The sequence below is a fragment of the Oncorhynchus keta genome, chromosome 14 (assembly GCF_023373465.1).
Source record: "Oncorhynchus keta strain PuntledgeMale-10-30-2019 chromosome 14, Oket_V2, whole genome shotgun sequence".
Classification (NCBI taxonomy): Eukaryota; Metazoa; Chordata; class Actinopteri; order Salmoniformes; family Salmonidae; genus Oncorhynchus; species Oncorhynchus keta.
In genome coordinates, this window is record NC_068434.1 from 19,662,484 (window position 1) to 19,683,783 (window position 21,300).

The window sequence follows — 21,300 nt, forward strand, 5'->3', positions numbered from 1 at the left end:
CCCTTCTTTGGACACTGTGTTAACTAACCTCCAGACGAGCATCGACACCATACAACACTCCTTCTGTGGCCTCCAACTGCTCTCAAATGCTAGTAAAACCAAATGCATGTTCTTCAACCGATCGCTGCCTGCACCCACCCGCCCGTCTAGCATCACTACTCTGGACGGTTCCGACTTAGAATATGTGGACAACTACAAATACCTAGGTGTCTGTTTAGACTGTAAACTCTCCTTCCAGACTCACATTAAGCATCTTCAATCAAAAATGTAATCTAGAATCAGCTTCCAATTTCGTAACAAAGCATCCTTCACTCATGCTGCCAAACATATCCTCGTAAAACTGACTATCCTACCGATCCGTGACTTCGGTGATGTCATTTACAAAATAGCCTCCAACACTACTCAGCAAATTGGATGTAGTCTATCACAGTGCTATTCGTTTTGTCACCAAAGCCCCATACACTATCCACCACTGCGACCTGTATGCTCTCGTTGGCTGGCCCTCGCTTGATATTCATTGCCAAACCCACATCTCAGCTCACTGGTCACCATAGCAGCACCCACCCGTAGCACGCGCTCCAGCAAGTATATTTCACTGGTCTTCCCCAAAGACAACTCCTCCTTTGGATGCCTTTCCTTACAGTTCTCTGCTGCCAATGACTGGAACGAATTGCAAAAATCACTGTAGCTGGAGTCTTATATCTCACTCACTAACTTTAAGCATCGACTGTCAGAGCAGCTTACCGATCATTGCACCTGAACACAGACCATCTGTAAATAGCCCTCCCAATAGCTCCTTTGCACCCCAGTATCTCTACTCTCACATTCATTCTTCTGTACATCTATCACTCCAGTGTTAATTGCTAAATTGAAATTATTTCGCCATTATGGCCTATTTATTGCCTTTACCTCCGCAATCTTACTACATTTGCACACACTGTATATAGAGTTTTCTATTGTGTTATTGACTGTATGTTTGTTTATCCTATGTGTAACTCTGTGTTGTTTGTGTCGCACTGCTATGCTTTATCTTGGCCAGGTCGCGGTTGTAAATGAGAACTTGGTCTCAACTAGCCTACCTGGTTAAATAAAAGTAAAATTAAATTAAACTCATGAATCAGATTATTCTACTAAATCCATCACCGGAGGGCACACTTTTCGTCGCGTGCACTAACATTTCTTCATTCCAGCCACAAGGGGGAGGTATTGATTATGATACTGAGCGGAGTTGTCTGCTTCTGGCTGCTCGTCTGCCCATCATCATCATTCTCTCATCGTCGGGGTCTGGCTGGCTCGCTGGGATAGCAGAAATTGCTGGTTGTTGTATTTGCATCGGAACTATCAAAACTCAATCGCTTTGGCTGAAGGATGTGGGATTAAAAGAGAATAAAAGGTCAAAATACCTCCCTGGATTTAATTTGTTCCACGATACTGCCACTACTTCGAAATGTCGGGGAAAATAGAGAGTAAACCAGGTAAGCACGGCTAGACTGGACTAAATAGCTAACGGCAGCTAGCGAGGGTTTCCACTAAACAACACAGCTACAAATTCAGATTCCACAGCCACAAAGTCAAAATATAGCAATTTGGTCTTAATTTAAGGTTAGGGTTATTACGGTTAGGTTGGAAATATGAGTTGAAAAATATAAATTGTATAAATGGGCGGGGTTTAGCCATAATTAGGATTTTGTGGCTATGTTAACTAGTGACGACCTCTCGCTAGAAGCTAGTCAGTCTGATTTGTCTGCCTTTTTTATTCTAGCTAGAAATACGGCCGCATCACCCACCAAACTTTCACATTCTGTCGCAGCGTTAGCCCTAGGTAGCTACTACCTAATCACTATTGGCCAAACAATCAATCAGTGTTTAACTAGCTAATATTAGCTAGCTAACCAGGCAAAGTTAGATTGCTCGCATTGGCTAGCTACATGGTAGCCTAGCTAACTGAGTTAACGTGATTGAAATGGGAAAACACAACTTTCATATTTTGTTACAATGTTGCTATAAAGCTATTCGCATTTAATTAGTTATCTATCTAGCTAGTTGTTTTATTCTGAAAAGAGCTGGTGGCGAATTTATAGTATGTCTAGCAAACTAGCTAGCTAAGATAGCTAGCTTAGGAGCTTGTTAACCTCCGCTGTCGAGCTACAGTCTGCTGTAGCCCGAATAGAAACGTGTTTGACAGTATTGATAGTAACGTTAACAAGGTAGCTAGTTAATTATAGCTACATCATAATATAGTTTGCGTGTCACTGTTACTCTTAAAATGCACAGTGACAATAGCCGTCATTCATTCTAGGCTACCTGATAAATAGGGTCGAGCTAGCAATGTAGTAGTAGTGTTTTCTCCATCCCTATGATTTACAGCCAGTAGCTGTCAAGGGTTGGTTATCCTCCACCACCTGATCTGACCTTCCTGATCAGGGACTAGCTATTCGAGGAGAATAACAAGTACTTTGTCTAATTCACAGTGTGAGAGTCTTTCTCTTCTCATGGGTATGAGAACTAGTGTGAGTCATAGTTCACTGAAAACCTTCCTACATCCTCTTTGGCTGGAAAGAGTCACTTCTAACTACTTCAGTCAAGTGTCCCCATCTGTAGCCAGTATGTATGTGTTCTATGTTTTTAGTGAGTTGACACTAGAGAACTAGTTGAGACTGCTAAGGAGTCAGTCAACCCATCTTTTTTGCCACCTTCAAATTAATTGGGTGTGTTTATGATGAAATGTGTTACTCATACCTGCCATACGATTCAGGAATGATTCGATTAAAGTTTATACTGTTTCAGAGAAGACTTAAGGCCTATTGATTTGCTCTCTGTTGGGTTGTTGTGGGTTTAGAAATGGTCATACATCTGGAATTCTAAATGGCAGGGCCAGCACTAATCTCAGGAGGTGTTGTTCACTACTGGTTCATGGTGAACTAGAAGTGGTAGGATCAGGATGTCCTTGTTGAGTGTGTGCTGTGATCCTGATCAGTGGTTGCTGGTTGGTGTTGGTTGAATGACTGTGGACAAGCTAACGCATTAATAACAGTGTTAACCCATTCGATGTGTAATTACAGTGGTGTTCAAATGAGCTGATTAGATATAATCTCCTCTAGTTTTAAACGGCCATTGGCAACACATTCCTTTTAGATTGATGAATAAAATGGTGTTGGTTATCTCTGAGTGCACATTAAGAGCTTCCCAGCAGTGGTTGTCAGAGGAAGGCCTTCTTGCTGCCATACAAAGTAGACCCTGTCCCTTTGGGCTCGAACCAGGGACCTTCTGCACATCAACAATATGCACTCACAAAGCAGCGTTACCTATCACTCCAAAAAAGCCTTGGTCCTTGCGGCGCAAGGAATATAACTAGCTTACTTCAAGTCTCAGGGGGAGTTTCATCACTTGCACAAGGGATGCTACCAGCATACCGCCCAACAAGCTAGCGATTCCAAATGGGCTAGGCTACACAGATGGGGGGGGGGGATTGAGGTACTGTGTTTTATTTTAAATTATGTCATTTTTATGTTTTGCAGGCTAAATGTTACCAGTGCCGGCAGATCAGTTTGGAACAGTCTGAGGCCCTATTGTATATGTGTTCTCTCTTGTAGCTATGATTCTTGATACTTTCCCACTGAGAGATAACTATAGAGGCTCTGTCTTTGTTGTGGCAATTCTTTTTTTTACAATTTATCTTCATCTTCAGTAATCCTCCCACTAGTTCTCTGCAGTTCCTCTTGGTCTATGGCCGTATCCACAAAGCGTCTCAGAGTAGGAGTGCTGATCTAGGATCTGTCCATACAATCATATTAATTATGAACAAAACCCCCCAAAACTGATCCTAGATCAGAACTCCTACTCAGAGACGCTTTGTGGAAACGGGCCCTGATAAGTTCTGATGCATCATTATGCGTGACCTACATTTGTGGTTATTTTGGGGGGCTACTAACAGTCATGACTCAGTCATGCTAGCCAGCAGATCCGACCCGCTTGTTTACAACTGCTTACAGCTGCACTAGGGTAGGTAGAAGCCACAGCATCCATTTTGGAATGGCAGTGACAGCCAATCAGCTCTTTTGTTGTTCAACGAGACATGCCATTCCATAAAAAGCAAAAAAATGCTTTGTCACACACAGGATGGGTGCAGTGAAATGTGTTGCTTTACAGGGTCAGCCATAGTAGTACGGCACCCTGGAGCAAATTAGGGTTAAGTGTCTTTCTCAATGGTACATCAACAGATATTTCACCTTGCCGGCTCGAGTATTCGAACCAGCGACCTTTCGGTTACTGGCCCAACGCTCTTACTGCTGGCCCTACATCATGTCCTCCTCTCCCTCCCAGAACTTTCCAGATGTAGGGTCTAGCATGAGGACGAATATGGGCGTTTTCTTAACGAGCAGCCGGCGGCAGAGCATGCCGCCATCCACATCAACCTGGCTGTAGTGGAGTGGGTCGAGAGCTTAAAGTTCCTCAGTGTCCACATCACTAAGGAATTAGCATGGTCCACACACAGGAGGCTCAAAAGATTTTGCATGGGCCCCCAGATCTTCAAAATGTTGTACAGCTACACCATTGATAGCATCTTGACTGGCTGCATCACCCCTTGGTATGGCAACTGCTTGGCATCTGATAAAGGCACTACAAAGGGAAGTGCGTACAGCCCAGTACATCCCTGGGGCCGAGCTCCCTGCCATCTTGGACCTCTATAACAGGTGGTGTCAGAGGAAGGACCTTAAAATTGTCAAGGAACCGCTAAATAGTTAACCAAATAGCTACTCGGACTATCTGCTATTTACACTAACTCTTTTGATTCATCACATACGCTGCTGCTACTGCTTATTATCTATATTGTTGCCTTGTCACTTCCTCCCTACCCATATGTCCATATTTACGTTAATTACCTCATACCCCTGCACATCTACTCAGTACTGGTACCCTGTGTATATAAACCAAGGTATCATTACTTTTTGTATTTATTCCTTGTGTAATTATCTTTCTATTATTTTTATATTTTTCTCTGCATTGTTCGGAAGGGTCCGTAAGTAAGCATTTCACTGTTAGTCTACACAATTTGATTTGATAGATAGATTTGTGTAACAGTTGGGATAATGGGGCAATTCTAAGTGCAACGCATTTCTCATCCTTGAATTGATGTAAGTTTTTTTCCGAGCCATATCTCACGCCAGTTCCACAGTGTCTTCATATACACAGGGATGCTGTCCGACCCTAGTGCCAGCTGTAAGTAAGTGGGACGGATCTGCTGGCTACAGTCATGCCTGTTCTGGCCTCACCTTTCTTTACAACCATGGTGGAGAGATTTCCACCCTTGCACAGAGACCGAGCAAACAGGGGAGTGGTTACTGCACCCTCTTGCTCATGTAAATGTTATTTTCAAGTTAGCTAGAGTGGCTGTTGCAGATGGATATATAGCAGTCATGCCATGTTGTTAAAAGTAGCTGGGAACAGTTATTCTCTACACTCAAAATAGTAATTGAAGAACTAAGCTAAGTTCCAGTAGCATTGTGTTCTAGTTAAATGACTTGAAATAAAAGAGGAAGTAATGAGTAGGGCCTGGAAGTTATTAAAACAGGCTATGAAGGCTAATGTCTAAATGTATCTATTACAGGAAGTGAAATGGTTCAGCCCTCACAATGTTGGAAACTGATGCCGTGGCCATATAGGCTTGGTTATATTTTGGTTGAATAGTCAGGCTGCTTGAAGACCTGAGAGCAAAGTGACCCTTTATAGCTTATGGAGCAGCGGGACATGTCAAGGAAGTAAATTCAACAACATCAGAGAGCAGTCAGAACCCATACATACAGAGGCTCCTTTTGGCATTTCAATGTCATGGTGTTGGTTTAAAGTAGGAGCAAAAAGGTGTTATACAGAGGAAACTGAAACATTGGTCCTGAATTTGGACATCTGCCTGTTCTGTTTAAGTTAACGCTGACATGAAGGCACAATGTTTTACGACCTCTTTATTGTTGTGATTTCTGATGATTGTTCCCTAGTTCTTTTTCTATTTTATCTTGACCTCATTTGTTGTCGAATGTCCATAGATGGATCAATTCTGACCAATGAATTCATTTTCTTAGTAACTCACGCACTGCTCAATTGTTTTTGTGCCCTGTCTGCTATTGGGTTATTGCATTGGAGTGTTTCTTACAACTCATTATAATGGCCTCTGTGTATTAGCCTACTTGATGACTGGGTGTGCCGTAGATGTTGCTGGCAGTAGATGTGAGCAGCAAACGTAGGCCTTTTTGTATTGCTTCAACCTGTCTACACCGCTTAAATCAATGAGCAACTCAATGTCTAGGCTAGGTAAAAGATGGGGTGCTTATATTTGACCTGTTTCACACATGTGTAACCTGTACAAGTGTGTGGTGTGTAATGCAAAAAACACATTTCCATATCCCACTGAGACACCCTCAGAGAGTGGGGTCACGGCATGGGATCAGCCATTATTGACGGCGACCCGGGAGCAATTAGAGGTAAGAGCTCAAGGACGGCCGGCCGGCCAGATAGCTGGGTCCGGCCGGCCAGATAGCTGGGTCCGGCCGGCCAGATAGCTGGGTCCGGCCGGCCAGATAGCTGGGTCCGGCCGGCCAGATAGCTGGGTCCGGCCGGCCAGCCAGATATGTAGGTCCGGCCGGCCAACCAGTTAGATCAGCCATTATTGACAGCGACCCTAGAGCAATGTGCTCAAGGGCAGATCGATAGATTTTTCCTCTAGTCGGCTCTGGGATTCGAACTACCAACCTTTTTGTTACTGGCCCAACGCTCTAACTGCTAGGCTACTTGCCCGTGTAAGCTGTTTTTTATTTTATTTAAAAAAAAAAATATTTCACCTTTATTTAACCAGGTAGGCTAGTTGAGAACAAGTTCTCATTTGCAACTGCGACCTGGCCAAGATAAAGCGTAGCAGTGTGAACAGACAACACAGAGTTACACATGGAGTAAACAATTAACAGGTCAATAACACAGTAGAAAAAAGGGGAGTCTATATACAATGTGTGCAAAAGGCATGAGGAGGTAGGCAAATAATTACAATATTGCAGATTAACACTGGAGTGATAAATGATCATGTACAGGTAGAGATATTGGTGTGCAAAAGAGCAGAAAAGTAAATAAATAAAAACTGTGGGGATGAGGTAGGTGAAAATGGGTGGGCTATTTACCAATAGGTTATGTACAGCTGCAGCGATCGGTTAGCTGCTCAGATAGCTGATGTTTGAAGTTGGTGAGGGAGATAAAAGTCAACAACTTCAGCGATTTTTGCAATCAGTCAGGCAGCAGAGTACTGGAACGAAAGGCGGCCGAATGAGGTGTTGGCTTTAGGGATGATTAGTGAGATACACCTGCTGGAGCGCGTGCTACGGATGGGTGTTGCCATCGTGACCAGTGAACTGAGATAAGGCGGAGCTTTACCTAGCATGGCCTTGTAGATGACCTGGAGCCAGTGGGTCTGGCGACGAATATGTAGCGAGGGCCAGCCGACTACATTTACATTTAAGTCATTTAGCAGACGCTCTTATCCAGAGCGACTTACAAATTGGTGCATTCACCTTATGACATCCAGTGGAACAGCCACTTTACAATAGTGCATCTAAATCTTTTAAGGGGGGGGGGGTGAGAAGGATTACTTTATCCTATCCTAGGTATTCCTTAAAGAGGTGGGGTTTCAGGTGTCTCCGGAAGGTGGTGATTGACTCCGCTGTCCTGGCGTCGTGAGGGAGTTTGTTCCACCATTGGGGGGCCAGAGCAGCGAACAGTTTTGACTGGGCTGAGCGGGAACTGTACTTCCTCAGTGGTAGGGAGGCGAGCAGGCCAGAGGTGGATGAACGCAGTGCCCTTGTTTGGGTGTAGGGCCTGATCAGAGCCTGGAGGTACTAAGGTGCCGTTCCCCTCACAGCTCCGTAGGCAAGCACCATGGTCTTGTAGCGGATGCAAGCTTAAACTGGAAGCCAGTGGAGAGAGCGGAGGAGCGGGGTGACGTGAGAGAACTTGGGAAGGTTGAACACCAGACGGGCTGCGGCGTTCTGGATGAGTTGTAGGGGTTTAATGGCACAGGCAGGGAGCCCAGCCAACAGCGAGTTGCAGTAATCCAGACGGGAGATGACAAGTGCCTGGATTAGGACCTGCGCCGCTTCCTGTGTGAGGCAGGGTCGTACTCTGCGGATGTTGTAGAGCATGAACCTACAGGAACGGGCCACCGCCTTGATGTTAGTTGAGAACGACAGGGTGTTGTCCAGGATCACGCCAAGGTTCTTAGTGCTCTGGGAGGAGGACACAATGGAGTTGTCAACCGTGATGGCGAGATCATGGAACGGGCAGTCCTTCCCGGGAGGAAGAGCAGCTCCGTCTTGCCGAGGTTCAGCTTGAGGTGGTGATCCGTCATCCACACTGATATGTCTGCCAGACATGCAGAGATGCGATTCGCCACCTGGTCATCAGAAGGGGGAAAGGAGAAGATTAATTGTGTGTCGTCTGCATAGCAATGATAGGAGAGACCATGTGAGGTTATGACAGAGCCAAGTGACTTGGTGTATAGCGAGAATAGGAGAGGGCCTAGAACAGAGCCCTGGGGGACACCAGTGGTGAGAGCGCGTGGTGAGGAGACAGATTCTCGCCACGCCACCTGGTAGGAGCGACCTGTCAGGTAGGACGCAATCCAAGCGTGGGCCGCGCCGGAGATGCCCAACTCGGAGAGGGTGGAGAGGAGGATCTGATGGTTCACAGTATCGAAGGCAGCGATAGGTCTAGAAGGATGAGAGCAGAGAGAGAGAGAGTTAGCTTTAGCAGTGCGGAGCGCCTCCGTGATACAGAGAAGAGCAGTCTCAGTTGAATGACTAGTCTTGAAACCTGACTGATTTGGATCAAGAAGGTCATTCTGAGAGAGATAGCGGGAGAGCTGGCCAAGGACGGCACGTTCAAGAGTTTTGGAGAGAAAAGAAAGAAGGGATACTGGTCTGTAGTTGTTGACATCGGAGGGATCGAGTGTAGGTTTTTTCAGAGCATACAAGTCGCAGTGGTGGGTAGTATAAGGTGCTTTAGTGACAAAATGGATGGCACTGTGATAAACTGCATCCAGTTTGCTGAGAAGAGTGTTGGAAGCGATTTTGTAGATGACATCGCCGAAGTCGAGGATCGGTAGGATAGTCAGTTTTACTAGGGTAAGCTTGGCAGCGTGAGTGAAGGAGGCTTTGTTGCGGAATAGAAAGCCGACTCTTGATTTGATTTTCGATTGGAGATGTTTGATATGGGTCTGGAATGAGAGTTTGCAGTCTAGCCAGACACCTAGGTACTTATAGGTGTCCACATATTCAAGGTCGGAACCATCCAGTGTGGTGATGCTAGTCGGGCGTTTATTGAAAGTCTTGACTGAAATAATAGTGTACAGTGTACAGTGTAATAGTGTACAGTTATTGTACTGGGACTGGGAGTACATACAGTCTTTATTCACACCCACATCCGCCAATCCTGATGATCACTCTTATCGCTGAATGCAGAAATGATATGACGGCAATAGATTTGATTGATTTCTTCTAGAGACCTAGAGGGCATTAGCGAGGTTCATGGCGTTGTTGTCCTTTCCGCATGATGCCTGTCTACCATTGGACACGTGTCTGAACTCAGATGAATGTAAGGCCCCTGCTGCTCAGGCAAGACTTGAGTTGAGCAGACAAGCGGTTGCTACGGGTGTCTCCAGGGGCAGAATTTAGTTGAACAGACAAGCGGTTGCCACGGGCATCTCCAGGGATAGAATTTAGTTGAGCAGACAAGCGGTTGCCACGGGTGTCTCCAGGGGCAAATTTAGTTGAACAGACAAGCGGTTGCCACGGGCGTCTCCAGGGATAGAATTGAGTTGAGCAGACAAGCGGTTGCCACGGGTGTCTCCAGGGGCAGAATTTAGTTGAACAGACAAGCTGTTGCCACAGGCGTCTCCAGGGGCAGAATTGAGTTGAGCAGACAAGCTGTTGCCACAGGCATCTCCAGGGGCAGAATTGAGTTGAGCAGACAAGCTGGTGCCACGTGTCTCCAGGGGCAGAATTGAGTTGAGCAGACAAGCTGTTGCCACGTGTCTCCAGGGGCAGAATTGAGTTGAGCAGGCAAGCTGTTGCCACAGGTGTCTCCAGGGGCAAACTTGCGGTGTGCAGCAGCACTCCACACCGTCTGACCTCGGGTCTGCACCGATGTGGAACTAACAGAGCTTTTGTGGAAACCACTGCACATTAGGAGGCTCAAGTGTAGCACTGCACAGGGAAAGGGAATCATAACATGCATAGATCTAGTTTTTATATTGCTACATGACATGTCTATGAAACAACAACACACCCAGTGACAATCATAGTTTTTCTCCATAGTTTTGAAAACTGCCTCTTAAAGGAGAAGTCCACTTAATTTGAACAGAATCTGTATTTTGGATGTAAATGGCATGTTATTGTAACGGCGTTCTTCGTTTGTCGAAAGAGAGTCGGACCGAAATGCAAGCGTGGTGGTTACTCATGTCTTTAATGAAGAAAGCGATACATGAAATAACTATTACAAAAATACAAAACAACAAAATGGAACGTGAAATCTAATTACAGCCTATCCGGTGAAACCACACAGAGACAGGAACAATCACCCACGAAATACAAAGCGAAACCAGGCTACCTAAATACGGTTCCCAATCAGAGACAACGAGAATCACCTGACTCTGATTGAGAACCGCCTCAGGCAGCCAAGCCTATACAACACCCCTAATCAGCCGCGATCCCAAATACTACAAACCCCAATACGAAAATACAATAACATAAACCCATGTCACACCCTGGCCTGACCAAATATATAACGAATACACAAAATACAATGACCAAGGCGTGACAGTTATAGAAGTACCAAGTGCACTCTCACTTGTTTTTGAGAAACTTATCCCACTAGATATACTTCCTCGTGCTCGCTCAGCAGTTGTGCACACAGGTTGCACAGAGAAGTATCACTCGAGTTGCACAAAATAGAATATAACTTTGCAGATAAAGTTCGTAATGACACAATTTCATGTGTCCAACATCAAAAGGCCTGCATCACTGTACTGAGAGTGTTGTCGTGTCTAAAATTCCTTATTTGTTCATGTTTTATCTGTGCCCCAGCAACTGCTGAACGAGCACGAGGAAGTATATCGCTGGTGGGTTTCAAGGGAGATCACATAAAAAGTGTCTGGGCACTATAAAATATCCACACCTCTGGTATGCTCCCATGGTGATTCAGTGATCAAACTCAATTCAATACGTATTTTTTTTGCGTCTGATAAGAGGGAGCATACCAGAGTTCCAGACTGGAGGTCGACCGATTAATCAGGATGGCTGATTAATTAGGACCGATTTCAAGTTTTCATAACAATCGGAAATCAGTATTTTTGGGCGCCGATTTTAATTTAATTTTTAAATATTTTTTTTATACCGTTATTTAACTTGGCAAGTCAGTTAAGAACACCTTATTTTCAATGAAGGTCTAGGAACGGTGGGTTAACTGCCTTGTTCACCTTGTCAGCTCGGGGGATCCAATCTTGCAACCTTACAGTTAACTAGTCCAACGCCCTAACCACCTGCCTCTCATTGCACTCCACGAGGAGCCTGCCAGTTACGCGAACGCAGTTGAAGCCAAGGTAAGTTGCTAGCTAGCATTAAACTTACCTCATAAAAAACAATCAATCATAATCACTAGTTATAACTGCACATGGTTGATGATATTACTAGTTTATCTAGTGTGTCCTGCATTGCATATAATCAATGCAATGCTGGGGGATGATTTAACAAAAGCGCATTTGCGAATAAAGCACAATCGTTGGACGACTGTACCTAACCATAAACACCAATGCCTTTCTTAAAATCAATATATTATATATATTTTTAAACCTGGATATTTAGCTAAAAGAAATCCAGCTTAGCAGGCAATATTAACCAGGTGAAATTGTGTCACTTCTCTTGCGTTCATTGCAATCAGAGTCGGGGAATATGCAGCAGTTTGGGCAGCCTGGCTCATTGCGAACTAATTTTCCAGAATTTTACGTAATTATGACATAACATTGAAGGTTGTGCAATGTAACAAGAATATTTAGACTTAGGGATGCCACCCGTTAGATAAAATACCGAACGGTTCCGTATTTCACTGAAATAATAAACGTTTTGTTTTTGAAATGATAGTTTCCGGATTCGACCATATTAATGACCAAAGGCTCGTATTTCTGTGTGTTATGTTATAATTAAGTCTATGATTTGATAGAGCAGTCTGACTGAGCGATGGTAGGCACCAGCAGGCTCGTAAGCATTCATTCAAACAGCACTTTTGTGCGTTTTGCCAGCAGCTCTTCACTGTGCTTCAAGCATTGCACTGTTTATGACTTCAAACCTATCAACTCCCGAGATTAGGCTGGTGTAACCGATGTGAAATGGCTAGCTAGTTAGTGGGGTGCGCGCTAATAGCTTTTCAAACGTCACTCGCTCTGAGACTTGGAGTAGTTGTTACCCTTGCTCTGCATGGGTAATGCTGCTTCGAGGGTGGCTGTTGTCGATGTGTTCCTGGTTCGAGCCCAGGTGTGAGCGAGGAGAGGGACGGAAGCTATACTGTTACACTGGCAATACTAAAGTGCCTAGAAGAACATCCAATAGTCAAAGGTATATGAAATACAAATGGTATAGAGATAAATAGTCCTATAATTCCTAGAATAACTACAACCTAAAACTTCTTACCTGGGAATATTGAAGACTCATGTTAAAAGGAACCACCAGCTTTCATATGTTCTCATGTTCTGAGCAAGGAACTGAAATGTTAGCTTTCTTACATGGCACATATTGCACATTTACTTTCTTCTCCAACACTTAGTTTTTGCATTATTTAAACCAAATTGAACATGTTTCATTATTTATTTGAGGCTAAATTGATTTTATTGATGTATATATAATACGTTGAAATAAAAGTGTTCATTCAGTATTGTTGTAATTGTCATTATTATAAATACAAAAAATCGGCATTGGCTTTTTTTGGTCCTCCAATAATTGGTATCGGTGTTGAAAAATCATAATCGGTCGACCTCTACTCCTGACTCCAATTAGCTTTTGGAGAAGTCATTAGCCTAGGGGTTCACATACTTTTTACAACCTACACTGTGATTGTTTAAATTATGTATTCAATATAGACAAGAAAAATACAGTTATTCTTATGTTATTTAACACACTGTGTCTGTCCATTGTTGTGACTAAAATGAAGATCAGATCAAATTTCTGACTAATTTATGCAGAAATCCAGGTAATTCCAAAGGGTTCGCATACTTTTTCTTGCCACTGTACATCCAAAATACAGATTTGGTTCAAATTAAGTGAACTTCACCTTTACCATTGCCTGATCATCCATTCCGTAGCTATTTAAGAAAGATGTTTACCATGATCTGCCCTTGGGAAGACAGAGATTTACTGGGATCTGATAATCAACCTTTTCCTGTAAAACATTCTCACATCATAGTTTCCAAACTGGTCAAAGCAACCTAGTTAGCCAGACGATGACTTGTTGTGACTCTATTCTGGAAACTCATTAATTTTGTTCACTGCTGGCAGCAGGCAGTCACAATCACAACAACCTGCCTGTTTTAGCGGAAGGGTGGCACATCCCCAGAGACTGATGGGCACAGCGAGGAATTCACAGCAAACACTGGATGAGATGAGCAGTGAATGGACATCCAGACTGCATTCATCCTCATTGACTCTATAGGCAGAATAATTTTGCCCCCTGTTGTGAAGCCTGCTGATTCTCTCTCTAAAGCCATTGACCTATCCCTGGCAGGAGTCCCATGCTTCTGTACACAACGGAAGAGCAGCACAATCATTGGTGTTTATTTATGTACTCAATATCCAGTTTCAACCCCCCCCTTTTCACCCATTTAATATGGTTATGCCAGCAGCATCAAGCTTTTGTTTTCAGTTTCTCTGCAAATCTTCACTACCTCGCAGTGAAGGGGAAATGGGCTGTATCCTGTATAGGCTACCTGAGGTGTTTTGAATGCTGTGCTGTGCACAACTAGTGCCTTCCAAATAGGCTTCACTGATGCATAATGTAGCTTCGCTCATTAAGCCCCTCTGTTAAATTTGAGTTTGTAGTCAAATAATATTTCACTTTTGTTTAAATAGTCTGGTTTTCAAGGGAAGCTCACTTAAATTACAAACTTAAGCTCCATACACTGAACAAAAATACAGTATAAATACAACATGCAACAATTTCAAAGATTTTACCGAGTTACAGTTAATATAGGCCCTAAATTCATTATGCCCTAATCTACGCATTTCCCACGACTGGGAATATGTATATGCATCTGTTGGTCACAGATACCTTTAAAAAAAAAGAAGATAGGAGCGTGGATCAGAAAACCAGTCAGTATCGGGTGTGACCACCATTTGCCTCATACAGCGCGACACATCTCCTTCATATAGAGTTGATGAGGCTAATGATTGTGGCCTGTGGAATGTCCCACTCCTCTTCAATGGCTGTGCGAAGTTGTTGTGTATTGGCATCCCAAAAATGCTCAATGGGTGACTTCTGGTGAGTATGCAGGCCATGGAAGAACTGGGACATTTTCAGCTTACAGCACACAGATGAGCTTCCCTGAGATGGTTTCTGACAGTTTGTGCAGAAATTCTTTGGTTATGCAAACATACTGTTTCATCAGCTGGTGGCTGGTATCAGCGACCCCGCAGGTGAAGAAGCCTGTACTTCCGGTGCTGACAGAGATGGCCGCCTCGCTTCATGTTCCTAGGAAACTATGCAGTATTTAGTTTCCTTATGTGTTATTTCTTACATTGTTACCCAAGAAAATATGATGTTTTATTACATACAGTCGGGAGGAACTATTGGAAATAAGAGCAACGTCAACTCACCAACATTTAAGACCAGGAATACGACTTTCCCAAAGCGGATCCTCTGTTTGGTCCACCACTCAGGACAATGGATCGGATCCTCTGTTTGGTCCACCACTCAGGACAATGGATCGGATCCTCTGTTTGGTCCACCACTCAGGACAATGGATCGAATCCCAGCCGGCGACACAAAGCAACGGTGCTGCAGACGGAGCAGTCTTCTGGTCAAGCTCCGTAGACATGCTCCTGAGCATTCTACTCGCCAATGTCCAGTCTCTTTACAACAAGGTAGACAAAATCCGATCCAAGGGTTGCCTTCCAGAGAGGCATCAGAGATTGTAACGTTCTTTGTTTCACGGAAACATGGCTCACTCGGGATACCTCATCTGTCGGTACAGCCACCTGGCTTCTTCACGCATCGCGCCGACAGAAACAAACATCTCTCTGGTAAGAAGAAGGGTGGGGTGTATGCCTTATGATTAACGAGACGTGGTGTGATCATAACCACATACAGGAACTCAAGTCATTCACCTGACCAAGAATTGCTTACAATCAAATGCCGACCGCATTATCCACCAAGAGAAATCTCTTCGATCATAATCACAGTCGTGTATATCCCTCCAAGCAGACACATCGACAGCCCTGAAAGAACTTCATTTGACTATATGTTAACTGGAAACCACATATCCTGAGGCTGCATTTATTGTAGCTGGGGATTTTAACAAGGCTAATCTGAAAACAAGGCTCCCTAATTTTATCAGTATATCGATTGCACGACCCGTGCTGGCAAAACCCTGAATCATTGTTATTCTATCTTCCGCGACGCATATAAAGCCCACCCCCGCCCTCCTTTCGGAAAAATTGACCACGACTCCATTTTGTTACTCCCAGCCTATAGACAGAAACTAAAACGGGAAGCGCCCGTGCTCAGGTCTGTTCAACGCTGGTCCGACCAATCTGATTCCATGCTTCAAGATTGCTTCGATCACGTGGACTGTGATATGTTCCGCATAGCTTCGGACAATAACATTGATGAATACGCTGATTCGGTGAGCGAGTTTATTAGCAAGTGCATCGGTGATGTTGTACCCACAGCATTCCCCAACCAGAAACCGTGGATTGATGGCAGTATTCGCGCAAAACTGAAATCGCGAACCACTGCTTTTAATCAGGGCAAGGTGACCGGAAACATGACCGAATAGAAACAGTGTAGCTATTCCCTCCGCAAGGCAATCAAACAAGCTAAGCGTCAGTATAGAGACAAAGTAGAGTCACAATTCAACGGCTCAGACATGAGAGGTATGTGACAGGGTCTACAGTCAATCACTGACAACAAAAGGAAAACTACCCCCTTCGCAGACCACGGTGTCTTGCTCCCAGACAAACTGAACAACTTTTTTGCTCGCTTTGAGGACAATACACTGACACGGCCCTCTACCAAAACCTGCGGGTTCTCCTTCACTGCAGCCAACGTGAGTAAAACATTTAAACGTGTTAACCCTCGCAAGGCTGCCGGCCTAGAGCATGCGGAGACCAGCTGGCTGGTGTGTTTACGGACATATTAAATCAATCCTTATCCCAGTCTGCTGTTCCCACATGCTTCAAAAGGGCCACCATTGTTCCTATTCCCAAGAAGGCGAAGGTAACTGAGCTAAATGACTATCGCCCCGTAGCATTCACGTCAGTCATCATGAAGTGCTTTGAGAGACTAGTCAAGGACCATATCACCTCTACCTTACCTGACACCCTAGACCCAATCCAATTTGCTTACCGCCCCAATAGGTCCACAGATGATGCAATCACACTGCACACTGCCATAACCCATCTGGACAAGAGGAATACATATGTAAGAATGCTGTTCATCGACTACAGCTCAGCATTTAACACCATAGTACCCTCCAAACTCGTCACTTGTCTCGACCCCCGCCCTGTGCAACTGGGTCCTGGACTTCCTGAGGTAACAACATCTCCACCCCTCTGATCCTCAACACTGGGGCCCCACAAGGGTGCGTTCTGAGCCCTCTCCTGTACTCCCTGTTCACCCATGACTGCATGGCCATGCACGCCTCCAACTCAATCATCAAGTTTGCAGACAACACTACAGTGGTAGGCTTGATTACCAACAACGACGAGACGGCCTACAGGGAGGAGGTGAGGGCCCTTGGAGTGTAGCGTCAGGAAAATAACCTCACACTCAACGTCAACAAAACAAAGGAGATGATCGTGGACTTCAGGAAACAGCAGAGGGAGCACCCCCTTATCCACATCGACGGGACAGTAGTGGAGAAGGTGGGAAGTTTTAAGTTCCTTGGCGTACACATCACGGACAAACTGAAATGGTCCACCCACACAGACAGTGTGGTGTAGAAGGCGCAGCAGCGCCTCTTCAACCTCAGCTTGTCACCAAAAACACTCACAAACCTTTACAGATGCACAATCGAGAGCATCCTGTCGGGCTGTATCACAGCCTGGTACGGCAACTGCTCCGCCCACAACCGTAAGGCTCTCCAGAGGGTAGTGAGGTCTGAACAACGCATCACTGGGGGCAAACTACCTGCCCTCCAGGACACCTACACCACCCGATGTCACAGAAAGGCCATAAAGATCATCAAGGACAACAACCACCCGAGCCACTGCCTGTTCACCCCGCTATAATCCAGAAGGCGAGGTCAGTACAGGTGCATCAAAGCGGGGACCAAGAGACTGAAAAACAGCTTCTATCTCAAGGCCATCAGACTGTTCAACAGCCATCACTAACATTGAGGGGCTGCTGCCAAGATACTGACTCATCTCTAGCCACTTTAATAATGTAAAATTGATGTAATAAATGTATCACTAGCCACTTTAAACAAGGCCACTTTATATAATGTTTACATACCCTACATTACTCATCTCATATGTATATACTGTCCTCTATACCATCTACTGCATCTTGCCTATGCCGTTCGGCCATCGCTCATTCATATATTTTTATGTACCTATTCTTATTCTTCCCTTTACACTTGTGTGTATAAGGTAGTTGTTGTGAAATTGTTATGTTAGATTACTTGTTAGATATTACAGCATGGTCGGAACTAGAAGCACAAGCATTTCGCTACACTCGCATTAACATCTGCTAACCATGTGTATGTGACAAATAAAATTTGATTTGGATGTGGAGGTCCTGGGCTGGCATGGTTACATGTGGTCTGCGGTTTTGAGGCCGGTTGGACGCACTGACAAATTCTCTAAAATGACATTGGAGGTGGCTTATGGTAGAAAAATTAACATTAAATTCTCTGGCAACAGCTTAGGTGGACATTCCTGCAGTCCGCATGCCAATTGCACACTCCATCAGCACTTGAGCCATCTGTGGAATTGTGTTGTGTGACAAAACTGCACATTTTAAAGTGTCCTTTTATTTCCCCAGCTCAAGGTGGACCTGTGTAATGATCATGCTGTTTAATCAACTTCTTGATATGCTACACCTGTCAGGTAGATGGATTGTCTTGGTAAAGGAGAAATGCTCACAAACAAGGATGTAAACAAATTTGTGGACAAAATCTTAGAGAAATAAGATTTCTGTGCATATGGAAATATTCTGGGATCTTTTATTTCAGCTCATGAAACATGGGACCAACACTTTACATGTTGGGTTTATTTTTGATCAGTGTATTTATTTCCCTACCTTGTTATCAGTCTATGGAAAGGAGAGACTATAGTCAACATGTTTGGGTTTGTATACGTAGCCACTGCCACAATCCGCTAACTGTAGTTAGCAACTTCCTCCAAACTGCACACAGAGACATAAAAATGGTATCCACGAGTTCATCTGGGAAGTAGGTAAATGACTTCAATGCCATAATCCTGAAGTATCCCTTTAAGGTCAGCGGGCTAACAGTCTTGTGGAGCACAGAAGTCCGGGTTGGCTGGTTTTGAACCCAATCGGTCACACAGGCATGCACAGTGCAGCACCGCCTGCAGTCAACTCTTAGAGGGCCGTGATGGGAGCCAGATTGTTTGGAGATCATGAGAAAACATGTAGTATTGTAAATAAACTGCTTGTTGCCATAGCAGTGGTCTATCCAGATTCGGGGTGTTGGGGTTGTGGGGAATCGCTGCTCTCATAACAGTGAGCACGAGTGAGGGTACGCCTTTTGTCATGTAGTGTGTTAAGTCACCACTTAAACACTCCCAAATAAAGAGTCCCATGTGCAACACATCATTCCGCAGAAGGTTCTCTCATAAAGCTGATGTCATTGTGTCCCAGCCCCTTTGTCTGTACGGGTTGCTAAAGGATTAATTTGGGCCATGGACTTAATGCAGTTGACAATGAAAAACGGGCAGATTTGTTTGATGTACTCGACAACGTATTTTAGGTTTTGAGGGTAACTATTATTTCTATACAGTTGAAGTACAGTACATGTTATTTTTTATGAGGACAGATTACAAGGCTCTCACTCATATTATGCAGTTAAGGCTAATATGTGTACTTTGTTGGTGAGGTAGGCCTATCTATTATCTCACTCTGACAAAAATTCACTTTTGAGGAACACATGCACAAAATCTTCAGAGGATCTCTCCTATATTGATTGTTCTTCAGAATTTACGTGCTTACTATTTCTTATAGGCCGAAGTTCTGAACAAATGCACTTGGGAGAGGTTGTGTTTCATTAAATGAAACTTCCATAGTTTGACGTGTGGTGTCTCGAAAAGTGACTTTCTAACTAGTGTTCTCTTAATTCACGCTCCCTTGATTATGAAGATTAGCGGTTCTTCTCTTAACTCTGCCTTTCTCTCTTTCCCTCTCCTCCTCAGACTCCCAACGCTCCCATTTGTCTTCCTTCACCATGAAGCTTATGGACAAGTTCCACTCTCCCAAAATCAAAAGGACACCCTCAAAGAAAGTCAGTAAGCCGCCTTTAGAACATGGCGTCAAGACTGCGGAGAAACCTGCTAACAAGGTGTGTTTAATGTACACTGCTCAAAAAAATAAAAGGGAACACTTAAACAACACAATGTAATTCCAAGTCAATCACTCTTCTGTGAAATCAAACTGTCCACTTAGGAAGCAACACTGATTGACAATACATTTCACATGCTGTTTTGCAAATGGAATAGACAACAGGTAGAAATTATAGGCAATTAGCAAGACACCCCCAATAAAGGAGTGGTTCTGCAGGTGGTGACCACAGACCACTTCTCAGTTCCTATGCTTCCTGGCTGATGTTTTGGTCACTTTTGAATGCTGGCGGTGCTTTCACTCTAGTGGTAGCATGAGACGGAGTCTACAACCCACACAAGTGGCTCAGGTAGTGCAGCTCATCCAGGATGGCACATCAATGCGAGCTGTGGCAAGAAGGTTTGCTGTGTCTGTCAACGTAGTGTCCAGAGCATGGAGGTGCTACCAGGAGACAGGCCAGTACATCAGAAGACATGGAGGAGGCCGTAGGATGGCAACAACCCAGCAGCAGGACCGCTACCTCCGCCTTTGTGCAAGGAGGAGCACTGCCAGAGCCCTGCAAAATGACCTCCAGCAGGCCACAAATGTGCATGTGTCTGCTCAAACGGTCAGTTCGCCGATGGCGGCCCGGGCTCTTCACAGATGAAAGCAGGTTCACACTGAGCACATGTGATAGAGTCTGGAGATGCCGTGGAGAACGTTCTGCTGCCTGCAACATCCTCCAGCATGACCGGTTTGGCGGTGGGTCAGTCATGGTGTGGGGTGGCATTTCTTTGGGGAGCCGCACAGCCCTCCATGTGCTCGCCAGAGGTAGCCTGACTGCCATTTAGGTACCGAGATGAGCTCCTCAGACCCCTTGTGAGACCGTATGTTGGTGCGGTTGGCCCTGGGTTCCTCCTAATGCAAGACAATGCTAGACCTCATGTGGCTGGAGTGTGTCAGCAGTTCCTGCAAGAGGAAGGCATTGATGCTATGGACTGGCCCGCCCGTTCCCCAGACCTGAATCCAATTGAGCACATCTGGGACATCATGTCTCGCTCCACCCACCAACGCCACGTTGCACAACAGACTGTCCAGGAGTTGGCGGATGCTTTAGTCCAGGTCTGGGAGGAGATCCCTCAGGAGACCATCCGCCACCTCATCAGGAGCATGCCCAGATGTTGTAGGGAGGTCATACAGGCACGTGGAGGCCACACACACTACTGAGCCTCATTTGGACTTGTTTTAATCTTGATCCAAGATGGCGTAGCAGTAAGTCGTCCTGTCGTATCGTCTCTCTGTAAATATCTGTAAATATCGTCTCTTTTTCGTTTTAGATATTTTTCTTCGCATATCTTTAAAAACATTTTGCTAAACCTAAGCTTCCAAATACTCTCCTGCAATCCGCCTCACCCAATGTAGCTACTTTTCCTAAAGTATTTATATTTACTTCGGAACCGGAACCCCTCAACTGAAGCTAGCCAGCTAACCACCAGCTATGCTAGCGGT

The 21,300-nt window shown here is 44.7% G+C and overlaps 1 protein-coding gene across 3 annotated transcripts in view; it reads left to right on the top strand.

The window, feature by feature from the left end:
- The first annotated feature begins 1,243 nt into the window (after window positions 1–1,243).
- LOC118392915 (rap guanine nucleotide exchange factor 1-like) overlaps window positions 1,244–21,300 on the top strand; it is a 72,573-nt gene continuing 52,516 nt past the window's right edge. For 2 of the 3 annotated variants that reach the window (XM_052461236.1, XM_052461237.1), the window contains exons 1-2: window positions 1,245–1,475; window positions 19,668–19,813. In XM_052461236.1, the coding sequence (XP_052317196.1) occupies window positions 1,448–1,475; window positions 19,668–19,813 (174 nt within the window). In that variant the 5' untranslated portion in view covers window positions 1,245–1,447. Of the gene's footprint in view, window positions 1,476–19,667; window positions 19,814–21,300 lie in introns of all 3 variants that reach the window. The other variant, XM_052461235.1, reaches the window with a different exon arrangement.